Source organism: Ptychodera flava (assembly GCF_041260155.1).
Source record: "Ptychodera flava strain L36383 chromosome 23 unlocalized genomic scaffold, AS_Pfla_20210202 Scaffold_23__1_contigs__length_28996876_pilon, whole genome shotgun sequence".
NCBI classification, from domain to species: domain Eukaryota; kingdom Metazoa; phylum Hemichordata; class Enteropneusta; family Ptychoderidae; genus Ptychodera; species Ptychodera flava.
The window spans coordinates 17,935,327-17,957,337 of record NW_027248277.1 but is presented as its reverse complement, the minus strand read 5'-3'; the positions used below and the strand labels follow the sequence as shown (position 1 = coordinate 17,957,337).

The window sequence follows — 22,011 nt, the reverse complement described above, 5'->3', positions numbered from 1 at the left end:
TCCTCCAACAGGAAGCTGATATTGCTGTCGACATTCTGGACAGTTTAGAGATCCAGTCTTCTCAACCAGTCTGACTAAACAATTCTCACAGAATGTATGCAGACATGGTAGAATTTTAGGAGACTTGAACTGCTCCAGACAGATGGTACAACACAGGAAATCTTCACTGATTTCTTCCAAAACCTTGCGTTCAGAAGCAGCAGCCATTGTGCATAGGTGTGTCAGTAAACCAACCATAAACAGGTACAGAGCTGATCGCAGAAAGGGCCCCTCAGTATTGCAGAAATAGTTCATGTTGTCATGTGATCAATGCAAGGCTGATGTTCTCAGCTCTGGCACATTACTGCAGTATACACTAACATAGGGAGTTCTTGATGACCTACTTCTTGATCACGCGATCCATTTCCTTGAATGCATGCATTTGTGACTGCGGCCACAGGTCATTTTCACAAGAATTCCGTTGAAGGTACACACTGTATTGCCCAGGGCTTTTGTATGACAGCCCTCTAATTTTTGTGTAGAACCTTAGTTGAATCTTTACACAGAACTCTAGAGGGCAGCATACCTGACAGAGTTACTAGGGACTCAATATTAGGATTATGGAGGTCTGATAGCCTTTTGTTTTCCATTGAAATTATAAGCTGGTGGGTAAATTTTCTGACGAGACAATCTGGTGCCAGTACAGGCCTTTAAGCTAAAACCAACTGGAAACAGTTTTCCTCAAAGTAAAACCCTGTAAAAAAACAAATGATACCAGTATGCAAATTTATTTTTACTCAGATTTGATTATTTTCCTTTCCATCAATGCTGTCTTCAATATTGCAATCTAAATTAATCTCAGAAATGCCTGTCTACTACATCTTTCATTATAAAACGTTATTTTAATGATGTTACTTCCAAACTAAAATTTATTCATGTAAAGTTACAAACTGTATCTTTAGGAATTTTGCTTGTGATGGTGTTCAGAAGAAGAGGCAAGAAGTCAAGATTATTGTCAGAAAAAATAAAAACCATAACTTACTTTACAAAGAAGTGTAGGTATGCACACCACATACCCTGTACTAATTCAATCACGGAGTATTTTCACTTCTCAACTTTTTTATCTTTCTCTCAGGTGTTGCAAGAATTCTATCCAAGGAAGCTTGAGTCAGCGATTTCAAAATACTCCAGGTATGTTTGTCCCCTAGAAGAATGAAAATCATGGGTCACCGTACAAAATTTGGTACCAGATAAACATATAACTTGATATTTACCAGTATTTGAAATTCAAAATGGCCACCATCCCTGTATTAACGCTATTGGGAAAAATAAAAAATTTCCGTTTTCAAAAAACTAAGATTGTAAAATGAGCCCCAACAAGTTGTAGATCATAAAAGAGTGTAAAATATGTGTCTCATAATATCTGTCGCCCGATGCAAATTCTACCTCAAATGAAGAAAGGGGTGTTGCATTTTGTCCATTACTCAATATTTTGATTAACTCACACCTATTGATGTTAAATTACTGTACAGTTGTCATCTGTTACATTAATTTACAACATTATCAGTATGAACGCACTACAGCAACAACAAATTAATGAGTGTTCTTCAATTTTATCAGCAAATAACAAAAACAACAACCACATTACTAACTTCCCTGTAATCAGAGTGTAATACCTCTATGCTGTTATGTCTAAATGTTTTAGTGGAGACAGTGGTTTGAATGAAAAATTTCTCTGCTAATTTAACTTTTTATTAAAATTCAGAAATAGAGTTTTTCCTGTCATAATTCAATTACCAAAAACAGAACTTTGTTTGAAAAAACAAGAAAACAGAACTTATTTATCTCAAAGTTTCCATACAATAAGGGAGCAGCCCTCTAGTTGTCTCCCTCACTTAAGACTTTCTGTCGCTGTAAGCTAAACTTCTCTGTGTGTTTTCCATCCCTTCGTCAGGCTGCATTTCTGCATGACACTGTAGAAGATACCAACACAACATTTGAAGAAATCGAAGAATATTTCGGTAAAGGTGTAAGACAAATCGTGGCAGAGGTCACAGATGACAAGTCCCTCCCCAAGATGGAGCGCAAACGACTACAAATTGAACATGCACCACACATAAGTCGTGAAGCTAAATTAGTCAAATTAGCTGACAAATTGTACAATTTACGAGACTTGAAAGAAATCGCCCCTGAAGGATGGACACCTGAACGAATACAGGACTATTTTCTTTGGGCAGCCAAAGTCATCAAGGGACTCAGGGGTGTTAATAAAGTGATGGAAGAAGCATTGGACGAAATTTTCACTGAAAAAGGTGTACTGGCAGAATCACAGCCATAGCGATGAAATACATTGTATTTAATCTTTTCAAAATTTATATCATCTCAACATTCCGAATGGCAAGGTTGCTCTTTGAATTGTAAATTTGGTAAAGGTGACAATAAGTATTTATGCAGATTGTTTGTAAAATTTATTCCCCCACTCAGTCGTTCAGTTTTACAAGCTAACATCAAATCTTGCTGTTTGATCAGCAATAAAATTCAAAAATTGTGAGCTGTCTGACATGAAACAGGCCATATTCCTGTAAACTTTTTCATAACTTTAATTTGTCACATTTTATTCAGTATTTTTGTTTCTCAGGGTGGATTTCTCAAATGTCGTTGAATATCATGGCTTTTGGTATGTCAAGAAGACAACGTCTGAGACTAAGGGCATGCTTCTGATCGTACAATCTGTCTTTCTGTCAAAGGAGTAGCATATGTGTAGGTAGGTAGGTAGATATGTAAGTATGTAGGTAGGAAGATATGCATTAACATGTATGTATGTATGTATGTGTATGTTATGTATGTATGTATGTATGTATGTATGTATGTATGTATGTATGTATGTATGTATGTATGTATGTATGTATGTATGTATGTATGTATGTATGTATGTATGTATGTATGTATGTTGTATGTATGTATGTATGATGTATGTATGTATGTACATGTATGTATGTATGTACCGTATGTACCGGTATGTATGTATGTATGTATGTACATGTATGTATGTATGTATGTATGTACATGTATGTATGTATGTACCGGTATGTATGTATGTATGTATGTATGTATGTATGTATGTATGTATGAATGCATGTGCATCTTCTAGTTTGTGTGTGTGTGGTAAGTACAGATGTAGTAAACCAACTTTAAGAACATAGTGTTTCAAAAGTATAATTTAATCTGAAAAATGTAGATAATTTGAAAGAAAATTCAAACATTCACTCGTTTTTTGATGCTGAGTATTAGCTATATATGTAAGTAATTCGCTATATTCATTCGTTTTTTCGATGCTGAGTACTTCCATTAGCGATATAAGGAGTAAGACAGAGAAACAGTGATTTCATCAGCCAATGAATTTTTTGTAAACAGAGTGACATCGATGATGAGTATAGATTCTTTTAGGGTGTCTCCTGTACAGAGTTACAGATAAATATCTACCAGCTCAATGATTCAGGAAGCAACATTTTATCATAAATAGATCAACAAGTACGAAATCAACTTTGAACATCTGTTATTTTGTATAAAGATAATGTTAAACTCAGAAACGAGTCTGAATTTTATCTGTACATCTTGATTGAACTAATTTGTACGGGCCTTGAATAGAATTTCATAGAGGTGATGGAAAAAAATATAGAACTGGTTTTCCATGAATTTCATAAATTTTTTGTATGACAAAGTTTTACCTATGATAATCATTATATATTGTTAGGGATAAATCATTCAATAATTGTTTAAATTAGCATAAATTTGAATATTTTGGAAAATTTTGCTCTAAAGTTTGCTCTTCATTAGTGACTTGTCCGATAGGTTTTCAGTTGGATTTAAGTTTTTTTAGGATGACATGATTAACATATATCCTTATGGTTAAGAAATTTACAAATGGGAAAAAGTTAGGCCGTTTTTTGTCATAACATCACATTGCCATAGCTGCTTGTGGAATAGCTTTCACTGGTATTGATAGCTTTCAAAGGAATTTATAGCTTTTTGGAGGAGAAGCATAATGTGAAGGTAACCATCATGTGTGCCATCGCGGGGCCAGCACTATAGGACCTCTGCTTCAGTTCCGTAGGTAACAACTTTCCTTGGTGATATGTTGAGTGATGCCTGGTGGGGAATGATGGCCAACCTTTCACTACCACCCTTTCTCAAGATGGTCTGACCCTTATCTCCTAACAAAAGCCTGGATCGAGGTACTGCATTGAAGCTATACCAGGTAAGCCCAATTCAAGTGCCCCAGGCCACTTGCCGCATGCCACATGCCAAATTTTACGATTTAAGTTCTGCAGTTTAAGATAGAAATAGATTCATTTTCACTCCAATTTACTTTATCAATCACTTCACTGATAAATCACCATTAGGGCTTCAAAATTAACTGTGCCTACTACATGCATAAAATGGTGACCTGCGACGTGCGTGTTTACAAAATCTACCTGTAGGGATATAGTGAGATCTGAAAGTGTGCATATTAAGACCCGAAAGTCTGGAAAAGCCAGACATGAAAACTTTTCGCTTCGACTGAAAGTTGAATTAAAGCTTGTAAAACTTTGCATTAGCATACATCAGCATGTCATTGTCCGCTAACTGGACTCTCTGCCGATAAATCAACCATTGCTTGCTTTATGACTGACTATTTTCAACTCATCTACTATAGTGCTACTAACTTATGACAACTTTAATAACTTATACCTTCAAACATTTTCCAAGCTCCGTCAACCATTTCTGCTCACGTTGTGAACTTTTTTCTCTAGCTTATTCGCGTCAATGTTAAAGCAGACCTGTACGGGTTGATTTATTCAAAGATTAGCATATTTCATTATTTTGCAAGATCAACGGCACCGATCATTGTCGCAAAACTTTTGTGGTGGCTTGCAGCGATACTTATATATAATCCCATGGTATTTTTCTCTGTTTGACGTCATCGTATACGAGTGTTTTTTGTGGAGCCGTACAACTTTGAGCCGAAACCACTCACCAAAGTGCGACCAATGTGCGACCAGCATACTAACAGCTAACCTGCAAGGATGAAACTTATTCTTGCATCCACCATCACTGCGAGGTTCATAAAGGCAGCAGCTACCACAGATATACAAGGGTAGCTGTCAGGACTATTCATAATTGGCTCACCCATGGAGTGACGACGATCAACTGTTGCAATGAAAGAAGCTCATATGACAAGGGATAACCATGATATTTCAATAATTTTACATTGTTATTGAAGTTAGAAGTTAGTAAAAGGAACATTGTCAGGTCCCCTGAAGGCAGAGTAAGACTTTCAAGCCATCACCCTTACTACCCGTAACATTTTCGAATTCCCCAAATTCCTCAGCCCCTCACCTTTTTTATGGATGCAGTCTTGAATAGTTAAGAAAAATTCAATTCTCAACAAACAAAATTCATGCGAAACACTGATATGCTGCATTGACAAACCAAATACTGGGTATTTGAAAATGCTGGAGTAGACCAGAATGTGGACCAAGAAACTCCAATTGTTACAACGGTGTTATTCCAATAGTGAGGTTGGACATAATGGTACAGGGAAACATAGGTGTTAACCATTGTGTTGTGGTTTCACTCTGTTGCTTTCTATGGTGAGATAAGTTGTGTCGCACAGGGAAAAAAAAGTGTTCACCACTGCGCTGTGGTTTAACACCATTTTTTCAATGGTGAGGTTGGACCTATGTACCACAGGGAAATGAAGGTGTTCACCACTGTGCTGTGGTTTAACACCATTGTTTTCAATGGTGAGGTTGGACCTATGTACAGGGAAATGAAGGTGTTCACCACTGTGCTGTGGTTTAACACCATTGTTTTCAATGGTGAGGTTGGACCTATGTACAGGGAAATGAAGGTGTTCACCACTGTGCTGTGGTTTAACACCATTGTTTTCAATGGTGAGGTTGGACCTATGTACAGGGAAATGAAGGTGTTCACCACTGTGCTGTGGTTTAACACCATTGTTTCAATGGTGAGGTTGGACCTATGTACATGGAAATGAAGGTGTTCACCACTGTGCTGTGGTTTAACCCCATTGTTTTCAATGGTGAGGTTGGACCTATGTACAGGGAAATAAAGGTGTTCACCACTGTGCTGTGGTTTAACACCATTGTTTTCAATGGTTAGGTTGGACCTATCTACAGGGAATGAAGGTGTTGACCACTGTGCTGTGGTTTAACACCATTGTTTTCAATGGTGAGGTTGGACCTATGTACAGGGAAATGAAGGTGTTCATCACTGTGCTGTGGTTTAACACCATTGTTTTCAATGGTGAGGTTGGACCTATCTACAGGGAAATGAAGGTGTTCACCACTGTGCTGTGGTTTAACCCCATTGTTTTCGATGGTGAGGTTGGACCTATGTACAGGGAAATGAAGGTGTTCACCACTGTGCTGTGGTTTAACCCCATTGTTTTCAATGGTGAGGTTGGACCTATCTACAGGGGAATGAAGGTGTTCACCACTGTGCTGTGGTTTAACCCATTGTTTTCGATGGTGAGGTTGGACCTATGTACAGGGAAATGAAGGTGTTCACCACTGTGTTGTGGTTTAACACCATTGTTTCAATGGTGAGGTTGGACCTATGTACAGGGAAATGAAGGTGTTCACCACTGTGCTGTGGTTTAACACCATTGTTTCAATGGTGAGGTTGGACCTATGCACAGGGAAATGCTTTTCACCACTGTGCTGTGGTTTAACCCCATTGTTTTCAATTGTGAGGTTGGACCTATCTACAGGGGAATGAAGGTGTTCACCACTGTGCTGTGGTTTAACACCCATTGTTTTCGATGGTGAGGTTGGACCTATGTACAGGGAAATGAAGGTGTTCACCACTGTGTTGTGGTTTAACACCATTGTTTTCAATGGTGAGGTTGGACCTATGTACAGGGAAATGAAGGTGTTCACCACTGTGCTGTGGTTTAACACCATTGTTTTCAATGGTGAGGTTGGACCTATCTACAGGGAAATGAAGGTGTTCACCACTGTGCTGTGGTTTAACCCCATTGTTTTCAATGGTGAGGTTGGACCTATGTACAGGGAAATAAAGGTGTTCACCACTGTGCTGTGGTTTAACCCCATTGTTTTCAATGGTGAGGTTGGACCTATCTACAGGGGAATGAAGGTGTTGACCACTGTGCTGTGGTTTAACCCCATTGTTTTCAATGGTGAGGTTAGACCTATGTACAGGGAAATGAAGGTGTTCACCACTGTGCTGTGGTTTAACACCATTGTTTTCAATGGTGAGGTTGGACCTATCTACAGGGGAATGAAGGTGTTCACCACTGTGCTGTGGTTTAACCCCATTGTTTTCGATGGTGAGGTTGGACCTATGTACAGGGAAATGAAGGTGTTCACCACTGTGCTGTGGTTTAACCCCATTGTTTTCAATGGTGAGGTTGGACCTATCTACAGGGGAATGAAGGTGTTCACCACTGTGCTGTGGTTTAACCCCATTGTTTTCGATGGTGAGGTTGGACCTATGTACAGGGAAATGAAGGTGTTCACCACTGTGTTGTGGTTTAACACCATTGTTTTCAATGGTGAGGTTGGACCTATGTACAGGGAAATGAAGGTGTTCACCACTGTGCTGTGGTTTAACACCATTGTTTTCAATGGTGAGGTTGGACCTATCTACAGGGAAATGAAGGTGTTCCTCACTGTGCTGTGGTTTAACCCCATTGTTTTCAATGGTGAGGTTGGACCTATGTACAGGGAATAAGGTGTTCACCACTGTGCTGTGGTTTAACCCCATTGTTTTCAATGGTGAGGTTGGACCTATCTACAGGGGAATGAAGGTGTTGACCACTGTGCTGTGGTTTAACACCATTGTTTTCAATGGTGAGGTTGGACCTATGTACAGGGAAATGAAGGTGTTCACCACTGTGCTGTGGTTTAACACCATTGTTTTCAATGGTGAGGTTGGACCTATCTACAGGGAAATGAAGGTGTTCACCACTGTGCTGTGGTTTAACACCATTGTTTTCAATGGTGAGGTTGGACCTATGTACAGGGAAATGAAGGTGTTCATCACTGTGCTGTGGTTTAACACCATTGTTTTCAATGGTGAGGTTGGACCTATCTACAGGGAATGAAGGTGTTCACCACTGTGCTGTGGTTTAACCCCATTGTTTTCGATGGTGAGGTTGGACCTATGTACAGGGAAATGAAGGTGTTCACCACTGTGCTGTGGTTTAACACCATTGTTTCAATGGTGAGGTTGGACCTATGTACAGGGGAATGGTGGTGTTCACCACTGTGCTGTGGTTTAACACCATTGTTTCAATAGTGAGGTTGGACCTATGTACAGGGAAATGAAGGTGTTCACCACTGTGCTGTGGTTTAACACCATTGTTTCAATGGTGAGGTTGGACCTATGTACAGGGAAATGAAGGTGTTCACCACTGTGCTGTGGTTTAACACCATTGTTTTCAATGGTGAGGTTGGACCTATGTACAGGGAAATGGTTTTCACCACTGTGCTGTGGTTTAACCCCATTGTTTTCAATTGTGAGGTTGGACCTATCTACAGGGAAATGAAGGTGTTCACCACTGTGCTGTGGTTTAACCCCATTGTTTTCGATGGTGAGTTGGACCTATGTACAGGGAAATGAAGGTGTTCACCACTGTGTTGTGGTTTAACACCATTGTTTTCAATGGTGAGGTTGGACCTATGTACAGGGAAATTAAGGTGTTCACCACTGTGCTGTGGTTTAACACCATTGTTTTCAATGGTGAGGTTGGACCTATCTACAGGGAAATGAAGGTGTTCACCACTGTGCTGTGGTTTAACCCATTGTTTTCATGGTGAGGTTGGACCTATGTACAGGGAAATGAAGGTGTTCACCACTGTGCTGTGGTTTAACCCATTGTTTTCAATGGTGAGGTTGGACCTATCTACAGGGGAATGAAGGTGTTGACCACTGTGCTGTGGTTTAACACCATTGTTTTCAATGGTGAGGTTGGACCTATGTACAGGGAAATGAAGGTGTTCACCACTGTGCTGTGGTTTAACACCATTGTTTTCAATGGTGAGGTTGGACCTATCTACAGGGGAATGAAGGTGTTCACCACTGTGCTGTGGTTTAACCCCATTGTTTTCGATGGTGAGGTTGGACCTATGTACAGGGAAATGAAGGTGTTCACCACTGTGCTGTGGTTTAACCCCATTGTTTTCAATGGTGAGGTTGGACCTATCTACAGGGAATGAAGGTGTTCACCACTGTGCTGTGGTTTAACCCCATTGTTTTCGATGGTGAGGTTGGACCTATGTACAGGGAAATGAAGGTGTTCACCACTGTGTTGTGGTTTAACACCATTGTTTTCAATGGTGAGGTTGGACCTATGTACAGGGAAATGAAGGTGTTCACCACTGTGCTGTGGTTTAACACCATTGTTTTCAATGGTGAGGTTGGACCTATCTACAGGGAAATGAAGGTGTTCACCACTGTGCTGTGGTTTAACCCCATTGTTTTCAATGGTGAGGTTGGACCTATGTACAGGGAAATAAAGGTGTTCACCACTGTGCTGTGGTTTAACCCCATTGTTTTCAATGGTGAGGTTGGACCTATCTACAGGGGAATGAAGGTGTTGACCACTGTGCTGTGGTTTAACACCATTGTTTTCAATGGTGAGGTTGGACCTATGTACAGGGAAATGAAGGTGTTCATCACTGTGCTGTGGTTTAACACCATTGTTTTCAATGGTGAGGTTGGACCTATCTACAGGGGAATGAAGGTGTTCACCACTGTGCTGTGGTTTAACCCCATTGTTTTCGATGGTGAGGTTGGACCTATGTACAGGGAAATGAAGGTGTTCACCACTGTGCTGTGGTTTAACCCCATTGTTTTCAATGGTGAGGTTGGACCTATCTACAGGGGAATGAAGGTGTTCACCACTGTGCTGTGGTTTAACCCCATTGTTTTCGATGGTGAGGTTGGACCTATGTACAGGGAAATGAAGGTGTTCACCACTGTGTTGTGGTTTAACACCATTGTTTTCAATGGTGAGGTTGGACCTATGTACAGGGAAATGAAGGTGTTCACCACTGTGCTGTGGTTTAACACCATCGTTTTCAATGGTGAGGTTGGACCTATGCACAGGGAATGCTTTTAACCACTGTGCTGTGGTTTAACCCCATTGTTTTCAATGGTGAGGTTGGACCTATGTACAGGGAAATGAAGGTGTTCACCACTGTGCTGTGGTTTAACCCCATTGTTTTCAATGGTGAGGTTGGACCTATGTACAGGGAATGAAGGTGTTCACCACTGTGCTGTGGTTTAACACCATTGTTTTCAATGGTGAGGTTGGACCTATGTACAGGAAAATGAAGGTCTTCACCACTGTGCTGTGGTTTAGCCCCATTGTTTTCAATGGTGTGGTTGGACCTATGAACAGGGAAATAAAAGTGTTCACCACTGTGCTGTGGTTTAACACCATTGTTTTCAATGGTGAGGTTGGACCTATGTACAGGGAAATGAAGGTGTTCACCACTGTGCTGTGGTTTAACCCCATTGTTTTCAATGAGGAGGTTGGACCTATGTACAGGGAAATGGTGTTCACCACTGTGCTGTGTTTTAACCCCATTGTTTTCGATGGTGAGGTTAGACCTATAATATGTACAGGGAAACATAGGTGTTCACCACTGTGCTGTGGTTTAACACCATTGTTTTCACGGTAAGACCTATGTACAGGGAAATGAAGGTCTTCACTACTGTGCTGTGGTTTTAACACCTTGTTTTCAATGGTCTAACCTCACCATCGAAAACAATGGGGTTAAACCACAGCACAGTGGTGAACACCATTTCCCTGTACATAGGTCCAACCTATGTACAGGGAAATGAAGGTCTTCACCACTGTGCTGTGATTAAACACCATTGCTTAAAGTAAATACATTAGTAAACTGTAAACATTACAATTTCATCTCCACTGATAGTTAATTTGCACATACAACAACCGTTGCCGTTATCTGTGCAAAATAATGCTTGAGAAACAATCAGATAAATTTTACCATTGAATTTTATCATTCATAACAAGAAAGTACCATATTTTCAGAGTCAACGAAAGTTTATTTAATAATACCAGCAATCTTTCATACAAGTAGTTTTCAGATCAACTTGTTTTTATATGCCTTGAATCATAGACCCTCGTTTTTCTCGAGGGTCTATGCTTGAATATAGTACTCAAAATTACAGATGATTGCAACACAAATTGTCAAAGGATAGAAGGAAAATCATTCTACACATAGATACAAATAAGGCAATGAATATCTGAAAAGACTTCTTCAAATACATATCTTGAATAAGTCCCTGCGGTCAAAAAAGTAAAAGTGAAGAAAGAAAATCGTGAACATCAAATGTCACTGGGTCTTTGTCTTTGGATTTGACCAATGTCGTTCAACAAAACACAATCTGGTACACTTTGATACACTTTGATACAGTGGTTGTTGGTATCAGCTACAATCACCCTGCAAGGTACATCATCTGTCAGTGTTAAACCAGTTGGGTTGCTCAGCCCATCACGGTATCACTATCAATACGACAAAGAAACTTACCACTACTCTCAAACTTCAATAGACTACTATAGGGGTATCAGTAGTAACATAGACATATTTACCATTGTCAATTGCTATTCCCTTTTAGTATCTCATCTTACCATCCCCACTCTGACAATCAAAGGAATACAAATACTGGTCTTCTGCATTGAATACTTGAATACACTGGTTATTGTAGTCTGCTACAAATACCATTCCAGCACTTGAAATGACTACACCCCAGGAACAGTTGAGTTGCCCTTGACCTTTACCTCTTGACCCAAATGATATAGATATTTGCCATGTTGTGTGTAAATTGACCCTGACACAATCCCCACCCCGCTCTGTCACATAGACATTGCCATCTACAGGACTAATCCCAATACCACCTGGATCTTTCAACTCATTTTGTCCAAAGCATCTGATGACATGTCCATTCTCATCACTGACAACTACTTGCTTATTGCTGTCATCTAAATTGCAGAATGTATTATCACTTGATCATAGCTATGTCAGGTGGTGTGAAAGGCTTCTTAAACTGTTTGAATTTCATGCATTTCCCAAATTTTCCCTCTCGAGTGATTATCTGCAACCTATTGTTGTCCCTTATCTTCAGTGATAATGTCTCTGTCTTTGTTGACAGGTGTGATCACAGTCTGTACATTTCTTATTTCTAAATCTAACTGGTTGATGCAATACCAATAAGCTGTTTGTTCTGATTCTGACTGTTTGACTGCAGCAAGTATTATCTTTGTATTCAGTGAAATAAATACCATTAGTTAACTAAAAACATTGGAATTCATAATGGACATTGGATACACAACCAATACTATAGAATATATTGTAACAGAAAAGTAATACATTCCACGAACAAAACACAACTTGAAGATATTGACAACTGGCTGTCATGATGTTTGTATACATTCTGATCAAACATTTCTAGTTTCATGCAAAACTGAAGCTTGTAAGAGAATCACTTGTACCATACATTTATTTCAATGTCAGTGTAAATTGTTGTATGAAATGAAGCAAACATATTCGTGTCTTCTCACTAAATCATACAACATGCTGGGGGCGATAATGTTATGTACTTCACAAGGCGTTGTAACAGAAACCTTTACTTAACGAATTTTTAGGAAGTAACATTGTTGCGGAATCAGACTAAACACAATCATTACTATGAAATAGTCTTCACCCATGTACTGACTCAAAGTTCAGTACATGTATGGTTTCTTTGGTAGCATACTTTTTCTTTTAACTTTAATAAAATATGGACATTCATTAAGAAAATTCTTTCTATTTTACCGGAAATATTATATGCTTGTAAATTAATAGATTATATGATAATAAAAATGTACATCAATGAAGGTTGTTATAGCAGTACCCAGTAGGCCCATTAATTGTAGGTATAGAAAAAAATACATAGCTGACTTTGAGGGTTCAACTACCCTGCAAAAAATTATTTTATTTGACAATAAATGCTGAAAGAACCATCACCAATCTGCAATGTCAGCTGTTACAAATTGTACTTATGACTCAACTTTGCACTTACGTTATTAAAAATTATATTATATGCACAGACTGTGTTACAATACAGAACAAAATTATGAACAACTTTAATGAGTGATATTGTGTAAAAATCTTGACTGCATACCTTTGCTTGCAATTTATGCTTTGATGTGAAATGTTCATTTAGCAGAATTTTATAAGTGTTTGTAAGAGTATCCATATCAATAGTATATCATACCATTTTGTAGATTTTTTTGTAATTTTGAAATACCACATCAGTTACAGTAGTTGAAACACATGATCCAGTTTGAACTGATTATCAATGTATTTGTTATGCAAAAATTTACATATCTTGTTCAAAGTGTTGTTGCACGTGGCGTTCAAAACTTTCCTGTGCCTGTGGATCTTTAGGAAACATAACCTTACACATGGGACACACTCGTCCAAAATGAGACTCCACATGTTGGTCAAAGGTATCTTGAGGACATGATGGTGGAAATAACAAATGACATTCCTGACACCATTTCATTGCTGACTCTGCTGGATACTCTGGTGCATCATGGAATTCTTTTAAACCATCATCCCTGGAAATAAAACACAACATATACTGAGTATTGAAGAAGAATACAGCAAAGTTGTACATGGCATCACTATTCCTATGTGGCGAGTATAACATTCCCATCTGGCTAGTTCTAACATTCCTATCTGGTGTGTCTAACAATTCTATCTGGCTGGTTCTTACATTCCTATCTGGCTGGTCTACCTAACACTTCTATCTAGCTGGTCTAACATTCCTATCTAGCTGATCTAGCATTCTTATATGGCTGGTCTAACATTCCTGTCTACCTGGTCTAACTTCCTATATGATTGGTGTGACATTCTGTTGGGCTGATCTTACTAAACTTTCCTTAACAATGTGATTCTCAGAACCGTGAGACATTACAATTTAAGCTTTTGAGTCATTTTGTGAAATCGAAAACACTTTAATCTTTCCACTTGATGGAATGGTCCAGGAGTATTGTCCTTTTATTGATTCAAACCTTTGCTCACCGATCAAGTTGCCAGTCAAACTGGACTATGTATACATGTGGTGCTTTGTTGCTTCCTAAAACACCAACATAGCTGAAAGGTTACAATTGACAAGAGATTTGATGTCATATTAAATTACAATTTTTGCCATAAATTTCCAATCTAGTTCACCAGAGTCATTTTCATCTTTCAAATTACATGACCCTGGTTATAAGTAAGGTGGCAAATTTCGAGTGAATTTAAAGGCTTCAGACGTCATGGTTTGATGAACGTTTCAAATGTAAGTTAGCATTTATGTTTGAATACTTTACCTGTCTTCTATTATTGTCTCATCATCCAATGCCTCTCGTAAGATAGTCTGGTTTCTTACTGTTCCAGTGTTTCTTAACCTTCCTGAGTTTCTGACTGCGGCTTGTCTGGCTGACGACAACACCTCAGGCTCCAGTGGTGGTGGTAACCTTCCTGTCGTGTTTGTTGGTGATGGTGATGACAAGACCAACTGTCTTCCTGGAAACATGGGATGACCAAGAGGTCTGATAGGCTGTTGAAACAAGGCAGCTGCAGAGTGTGGTCGTGTTACGCCAACATTTGTCATACATACTGTTCCACTTAGTTTGTCTGTCTGGTCTTGATTTCCATCAAAATGTTGTTGTCGTAATTCTCTTTCTTCATCTTCAAATGGATTTGGAAATCTCTGTTGGGCAGCAATGTCTCCTGTAGCTTGTCTCTCTACTTGCAGCACATCAGAGTTTTCAAGCTGATGAATTAAACTTGCATACTCTTCTTCTTTTTTCTGTTTCTCAGATCTTTCAATTCCTAACTCTTCCCTCAACAGTTGAACTTCATCCTGTTAATAAAATAAATCAATTTAGGGAGCATTCCTTTTTTACAGGGAGGGGGGTTGGTTAGGAGGTAAAGGTAGGCAAGGAAAGGATTTACCCCGATAGAGCAGAATTTCGGCCAAAAAGACCGTTTTTTCATTGTAATCCAGATCCGGGCCGCAGAGACCTCAGTTTTCTTCATAGACTGTTGCAGGGCTTTGGTGGTGCCCGTATAACGCCAGGAACACATGTGCACAGACCTGTACGCAGGGCTACAGAGTCATTGAGACATGAAAAGAGGAACTACCACACATAATGTAACAAACAACTTCCGTGTATTACTATAGTAAAACCATACTTCAAAACTAAATATTACTCCATGGTAACAATAACCGTACTGATCGACCTCCTGACGGCAGGAGTCGAACACACTTTCAGTACAAAAACTCTCTTCAAACCCTTTCTAAATGCTTAACAATTTCTGTAAAAAACTTAACGTTACCGCAGAGGTACCTCAACACTTGACCACGCGGCTCGGAAACACAAATAGTTCTAACTATTGTTCGATGATGAGCGCGATTGTCCGGTGTAATGTCCGGTGTAATGTCCGCACATGAAAGTCGGCGACTTAACACACGCGATTCACTGCTAAGCAGCGTCCAGTTCAGCTACCACGGGCGCAGCCATCTTGGATCTTTGTTTACTTCCGGTCGGCTCTTCGGGGCCGGGGACACTCGTTCTGCCGAACTAATCTGAACTCTTCCTCTGAATTCAAACTCCGCGCATCGACAAAAGTTCAGTGGAACAATCACAAATAATGTTCTCATGACAATCTCAGACATCTGACTGAACTCATAACTGAATAAAGTTCGCAGTTAACACACAATTTGCTGCAGAAAGATCAGCTTTCAACTTGTGGTGATACTATCATCTCAGCGTGCAGAGCGTATTGCACATATACGGCACGGCTTTCACTTGTGAGCAATGTTTGTTCGATCGACTAAGTAGAGGATGGCGTAGGGTTTAAATAAACAGTCCGATCCGCATAAAGTTCGATCTCTGCCACTCACCGGTTTCTTTACATATCTGCTGACTTGAGTAAAACTCAAAATACAGAAATATCTGACTTAAAAAGCACACGCTGACACTCAAACCTTCCAGTGCAGCATGCAACGTAAAACACTCTCTGGAAAAGTTCCCGTCCTGGACTTCCTAGGTATACACTGATAGCACCACAGAACTCCCAGGCAAAAGAGAAAAACACAGGTCCTCCATACACAATCTATGAGTAGTCTATGAGAAGCCGTTTCTTTACAATACAAAACTAGCTAAATCTGTGTATTTATAGACTCTTGATTATTGATATTAATGTACTTGATCAGACTAGGGTAGTTACCAGTGCATATGTGAGCAAGAAATTTGATTTTGGAATTTCACCGAATTGTTGATTCACTATCTTGTCAATGAGGAAACTATGAATATTTTTTTCCAATACAAAACTAGTTAAATCTGTGTATTTATGTACACTTGATTATTGATATTAATGTACTTGATTAGACTAGGGTGGTTACAAGTGGATGTTTGTGCAAGAAATTTTATTTTGGAATGTCACCAAAATGTTGATTCACCATCTTGTCTATGAGGAAACTATGAATAATTTTTTTCCAATACAAAACTAGGTAAATCTGTGTATTTATGTACTCTTGATTATTGATGTTAGTGTACTTGATTAGACTAGGGCGATTACAGGTTCACGTGTGTGCAAAAAATTTGATTTTGGAATTTCACCAAAAATGTTGATTCTCTAGTATGTAAGGAAACTTTGGATATTTTTTGATTTTTTTCCCGGGGGGGGGGGGGGGGTGTCACATTTTAAAATTGAATGAATTGAGGGGGGGGTCAAATTTTAGAAATTTGATTTGGAGGGGGCTCGCTTTTTACATTCATTTGTCGCTCAAATTCCACCGACCCCCCCTCCCCGTAAAAAACGAATGCTCCCTAAGTACTAGGTGTATGTCGAGAAGGCAGAATTTTGAAAGGTCAACTCTATCTCCACGTAGGTCTGGCAGCCATCGATGATACAGGACTCGCTACCAGGGTCCTAAATGCAGCTCCCTAACGGCCTGCAGCACCATTTCTCGATCCAATGTCATATCAAAAGTCAAATGATGGAAATAGTAAAATCATGATCGACGGAGTACGTTCTTGTGCTAGTTGGGTCGTTTTCACAGCACATATGGTTTGGAGAAATAGAGAGCGCAAAACAGGGGCGCAGATCAATAGCGCAGAATGGGAACGCAGATTGATAGCGCAAATTGAAATGCGCTAGCGCAGTTTGGGGGCGCAGACTGCCGATTTCAGACCTCTCACATAGCTAAATATTCTGTTTGTACATTGATCTCTGTGCTCAGACTGACCATGACAGTGTTGATACTGTAAATACAGGTTTCTCTCTATTGTTGCAGATCATTTTGACTTATTCATTCATGTGAGGGTATTTACCAGTAGGCCCAATTCAAGTGCTAAAATGCCACAATTCACGTTTCAATATTCTCATGTTCTGCAATTTGTTTTTAAGCTAGAAACAGAATTATGCATTTTCACTCAAATTTACTTTATCAATTCATGTACACTGATAAATCACGATTAGGAAGTTAACGGCACCTTCTTTATGCATGAAGTGGTGGCCTGTGATATGCGTGTACAAATTCTCACATCGGGGCCTAATTTATTACAGTAAGAGCAGGTGTTTTTCAAAAGAGTGGCCCTTCAAAAGTGTTTGAAAGAAAAAGTGACCGGGGCACCCCAATTTTCATTAGCAACAAGCAGTGACCCTCCTCCTATGTGTCATAATCCACATCAATCTTGGATTTTAAGTTAAGGTAGAACGCACCTCGGGGACAGACATTCAGACTCTCAAAACTTTTACAACTCTCTTCTGATATACCACATGTGGGGGTTCATTTTAAAGCTCTTGGTGAAAGAAACTTTTCACCGGCTTAGTTTTTCGAAATTTGAAAAATTCTATCTTTCTCCATAGAGTTAACACAGGGATGGCAGCCATTTTGAATTTCTAATATCGGTAAATCTTGGGTTATTTGTTTCTCTAGTACAAAAATTTGCACGGTGACCCCATATTTTTATTCGTGATTTTGAAAGAGAATGATTGGAAAGATCCTTTAAGGAAAGTTAGAGCAAAAGTTTAAGTCTTTCACTTTCGAGGTGCGTACTACCTTAATGGTAAAGTGCTCCTCGAAAATGAAAGATTTAAACTTTTTCTCAAAAATATCCTAAATGAAACTGTCAACCATTCTCATCAGATTAGCAATAAGATCGGTGTCACCATGCAAAGTTTGAAACTAGAGAAAATAATTACCAAAATTTTACAATATTTGAAATTCAAAATGGCCACCATCCCTGTGTTAACCCCATTGGAAATATTCATTTTGGAGTTACAGAAACTAACACAGTAAAACGTTTTCTTTTACCAAGAGCTTTACAACGAGCCTCCATAAGCTGTACACCAGAAAAGATTTGCAGAAATTTTACAGTCCGAATGTCTGTCCCTGACGCATGTGCTGCCTTAAAATTGACCTCATTCTCATTAGAATTGATCAATCAAATTTCTTCACAAAAGTGATTTGGCCTTAGGGTCAGGTTCCTATGTGCCAAGTTTCAAGGTCACTGGCCCTATCGATTTTGAGAAAAAGATTTTTTAAAATATTACATGTATTTTTCAGAATTTTCTATGACCTTTGACCTGTCCAACACCTCTGCACCTAAGCTTTTGCTTAAAGTCATCCTAAATGAGAGTCCAAGAGCGCTAGTGTCTATTGAAATGACCAGTACAGAACCAAATTCCGCAAACAAATTTAGGGGTTGCCCCTGATCTTTGACCCTAACATCATCCTGTACCTCATTAATTACGCAGAAATTTTAGAAATTTTAGGCCTGCAAATAGAGGTAGAAGTCTGATTTTTGGTGGACAGGGACAAATATTGGAGAAAAGTATTTTGACAAAAATGTCACATGCCTAGAGTGACCTTTTGACCTCGATTTTACTACCGGGCCTATAATTCAGTAACCATTTTCAGTTGCACCCGAAACTTTGGGAGGGTACGTTTTCTTCGAAACACTCTTGAAGGATCACTATTTTACGCACCTCGTCATTTTGAAAAGCACTGCCCCCCTTACCTGTAATTTTTATCCAGTCCCTTACTGTGATAACCTCAGCCCTTGCACGTAGAATTTGTAAACACAAGTATCGCAGGCCACTCCATTTCATGCATCGAGGGGTGTCCTTGAAGTGCTGAAATCGACGAAGTAAATCTGAGTGAAAATGCATCTGTTTCTAGCTTACACTACAGAATGTTTGTGAAACGTGGCATGTGGCACTTGGATTAGCGTTACCTTTCATGTAGCCAGTGCATAACAATTCTGCTGTGCAAAATTTTATATACTGCCATTTGATACAATATATATTCTGTCTGTCTGTCTACAATGTGATATGCAAATTGTACTATGTCACAACTATATACTCTGCTATGTGACACATTACCGTGTATATTCTGCATCGTCGTAAAACACACACCTCTTACGGCAACAGACTAAGTGCTACCTGTTAAGAGGTAGGTAGGGGAGCAGAAATTATGCTCTGGCTTGCAAGAATGTATATTCTGTTATGTGACATACTATGCTCTACCAAAATACATGTGATACACTATATTTCACTATGTGCTTCTACATCTCCTTAGCATGTACTTCATTGATTTTTCAAACAGATACCTTGATTTAGAAGGGGGATTCTTTTAAATGATTACAATACCTTCGACATTAAATCATCTTTAAAACATCTGTATACATTAACTCATGTATGTACATTGTACCTGTAAAATCATTGAATTGCTAGTATACACGCAGAAAGGGATATCAGTTTTAATCACAGTCGGTCTCTAACTTAACACCCTTACCTTTAAACTCTGACAAGTTTGTAGTTGGTTGTTACTTTCCTCCAATTCTTTCATCAAATCTTGAATTTTCTGTCTTTCATCATACAGGGCTTTCTTCAGTTCTGTCACTTTTTCACTGTGTTTGCAGGTCTTCATGGCTTCAGCTTTGGTTTTTTCTTCCTGCAAACATTGAAAGACAAAATCTCAATTTAGCACTGTCAGAAGTTGTATCGGCTCAGTAAGGATATATTTAGGAATGATGTATAAAAGCTCTTTTCCTAAATGATATCATTTTCTCTCTTAATATGCAAAAATAATGGTTTGTCCGAATTTCGCCAGCAAGAACAACACAAATAAAACTTGCTAGTGTTACAATGGATACTAAAAGTGACTTATTTTATTTATGGCCACACATGCAACAATAAAATTTTCCCATTATCAAGAAATCACTGTGTCTTATGTCGCGTGTGCAACTATGTATTTATAATAAATCTGAAACCAGGAACAGCTCTATTACAATATGATAATGTCAAATTACATTTTCTGTGACGTAATGATTTTAAATTCACAGGGTATACATTCATCTTACATGTTTTGGAATGAATTCAATTGTATTCCTGGATATTTCAATGTCATCTTGAGATTCAAGAGTTCCCAGAATTCCATGCTCACAGAATTCGTCATTTGGTGTGAATATGAAGTCTTCGTGTTCAATCATTGCCCTAGTTTCATGGTTACCAAGTGCTTGATACGAGTGCTGACATCACCCTTTGTGGAGAGAAGTTGAGCAGCATTCCCATGATGCATCAGTGTCTCTATGTAATTGCCTGCACTCTTAATGTTACCATGTTTTAATTCCATATCATCAATATCAACAGCTGCTCTTTTAATTTTAAGTTTGTAATTGTTTTTCAGTTCATCTATCAGTTTCTGCTCTTCTGTCTTTATTTTCTTGATGATTTCTTCTGCTTTCATTCTCACCTTCCTTTCTTCTCTGCTGCACTGCTCTGTAAGATCAGTGTGTATCTGCTTGGCCAGGGTTTTGTTCTTTTCAGCTTCCTGTTCTTTCACTTTCAGTTTGTCAACCATGGCTTTCAATTCTGTAAGATACTCATCTGCTGCATCTTTCAAGTCTCTGTGTACATGTTCTGGTATGCGGTGTTTGACTATGGTGCAGTTTGTACAGACAGGTACCTGACAGGTTTCACAGTAGAATTCAATTTTGTTCTCAGTATGGACACTGCAGTATTCCACTGCTTGTAGCATAATTTGACTTGTTGATATTGCTGTTTCATATTCTCCAATGATCATCAGTTGATGTGTCTGCGTTGTGGTAGGCTTCTATGTGTCTTGACACAGATGTCACATAGATAGTATCTGCACTCCACACACCTGTGAGTTGCCGTATTCTCTTGGCAACCTGTACATTTGATCTCAGTTCCCTGCATAGACTCCAGTCGTTGCTTGAATATTTCCACCAGATTGCTCATAAAGAAGTTGCCCTTCATTGCTGGCACTCCTCCAACAGGAAGCTGATATTGCTGTCGACATTCTGGACAGTTTAGAGATCCAGTCTTCTCAACCAGTGTGACTAAACACTGCTCACAGAATGTATGCAGACATGGTAGAATTTTAGGAGACTTGAACTGCTCCAGACAGATGGTACAACACAGGAAATCTTCACCGATTTCTTCCAAAACGTTGCGTTCAGAAGCAGTAGCCATTGTGCGTGTCGATGTGTTAATAAACCAGGTTTAGACATTAGTACTGACACTGAGCTGATACTATAGCATATATAGGGCCCTCAGTATTGCAGATATAGTTCATGCTGCACGTGTCATATTGTGTCCAATCAATGGTTGATGTTCTGAACTGGCACAAATTTCGCAGTAACATAGGGCGTTTCCAGTGACCCACGCAATCACGCAATCCATTAGTTTGATAGCCTTGACCTATTTCCGTACACGTGACTATAAAGATCAGAGGTCATTTCACAAGAATGGTATGGAAGCTAATTGCCTACGGCTTTTGTATGACAGCCCTTTAACATTTTCAGTGAACCTTGGCTTAACTTTTAAAGAGAACTCTAGGGGGCAGTATACCTGACAGACTTGCCATGGACTCCAAAAAATACTTTGACTCTTGAAATTCAGACAT

At 39.1% G+C, this 22,011-nt stretch overlaps 1 protein-coding gene and 1 pseudogene across 1 annotated transcript; one reads left to right on the top strand and one right to left on the bottom strand.

The window, feature by feature from the left end:
- LOC139123794 (guanosine-3',5'-bis(diphosphate) 3'-pyrophosphohydrolase MESH1-like) overlaps positions 1-22,011 on the top strand; it is a 79,839-nt pseudogene that overhangs the window by 9,268 nt on the left and 48,560 nt on the right.
- On the bottom strand, positions 11,652-21,562 carry LOC139124286 (uncharacterized). Its single transcript, XM_070690427.1, has 6 exons — positions 20,444-21,562; positions 19,876-20,034; positions 14,396-14,931; positions 14,106-14,177; positions 13,482-13,639; positions 11,652-12,019 (listed from the first exon to the last, which is right to left on the bottom strand). The coding sequence occupies exons 1-6, from the start codon at positions 20,570-20,572 to the stop codon at positions 11,652-11,654; spliced, it is 1,422 nt and encodes a 473-aa protein (XP_070546528.1). The 5' UTR covers positions 20,573-21,562.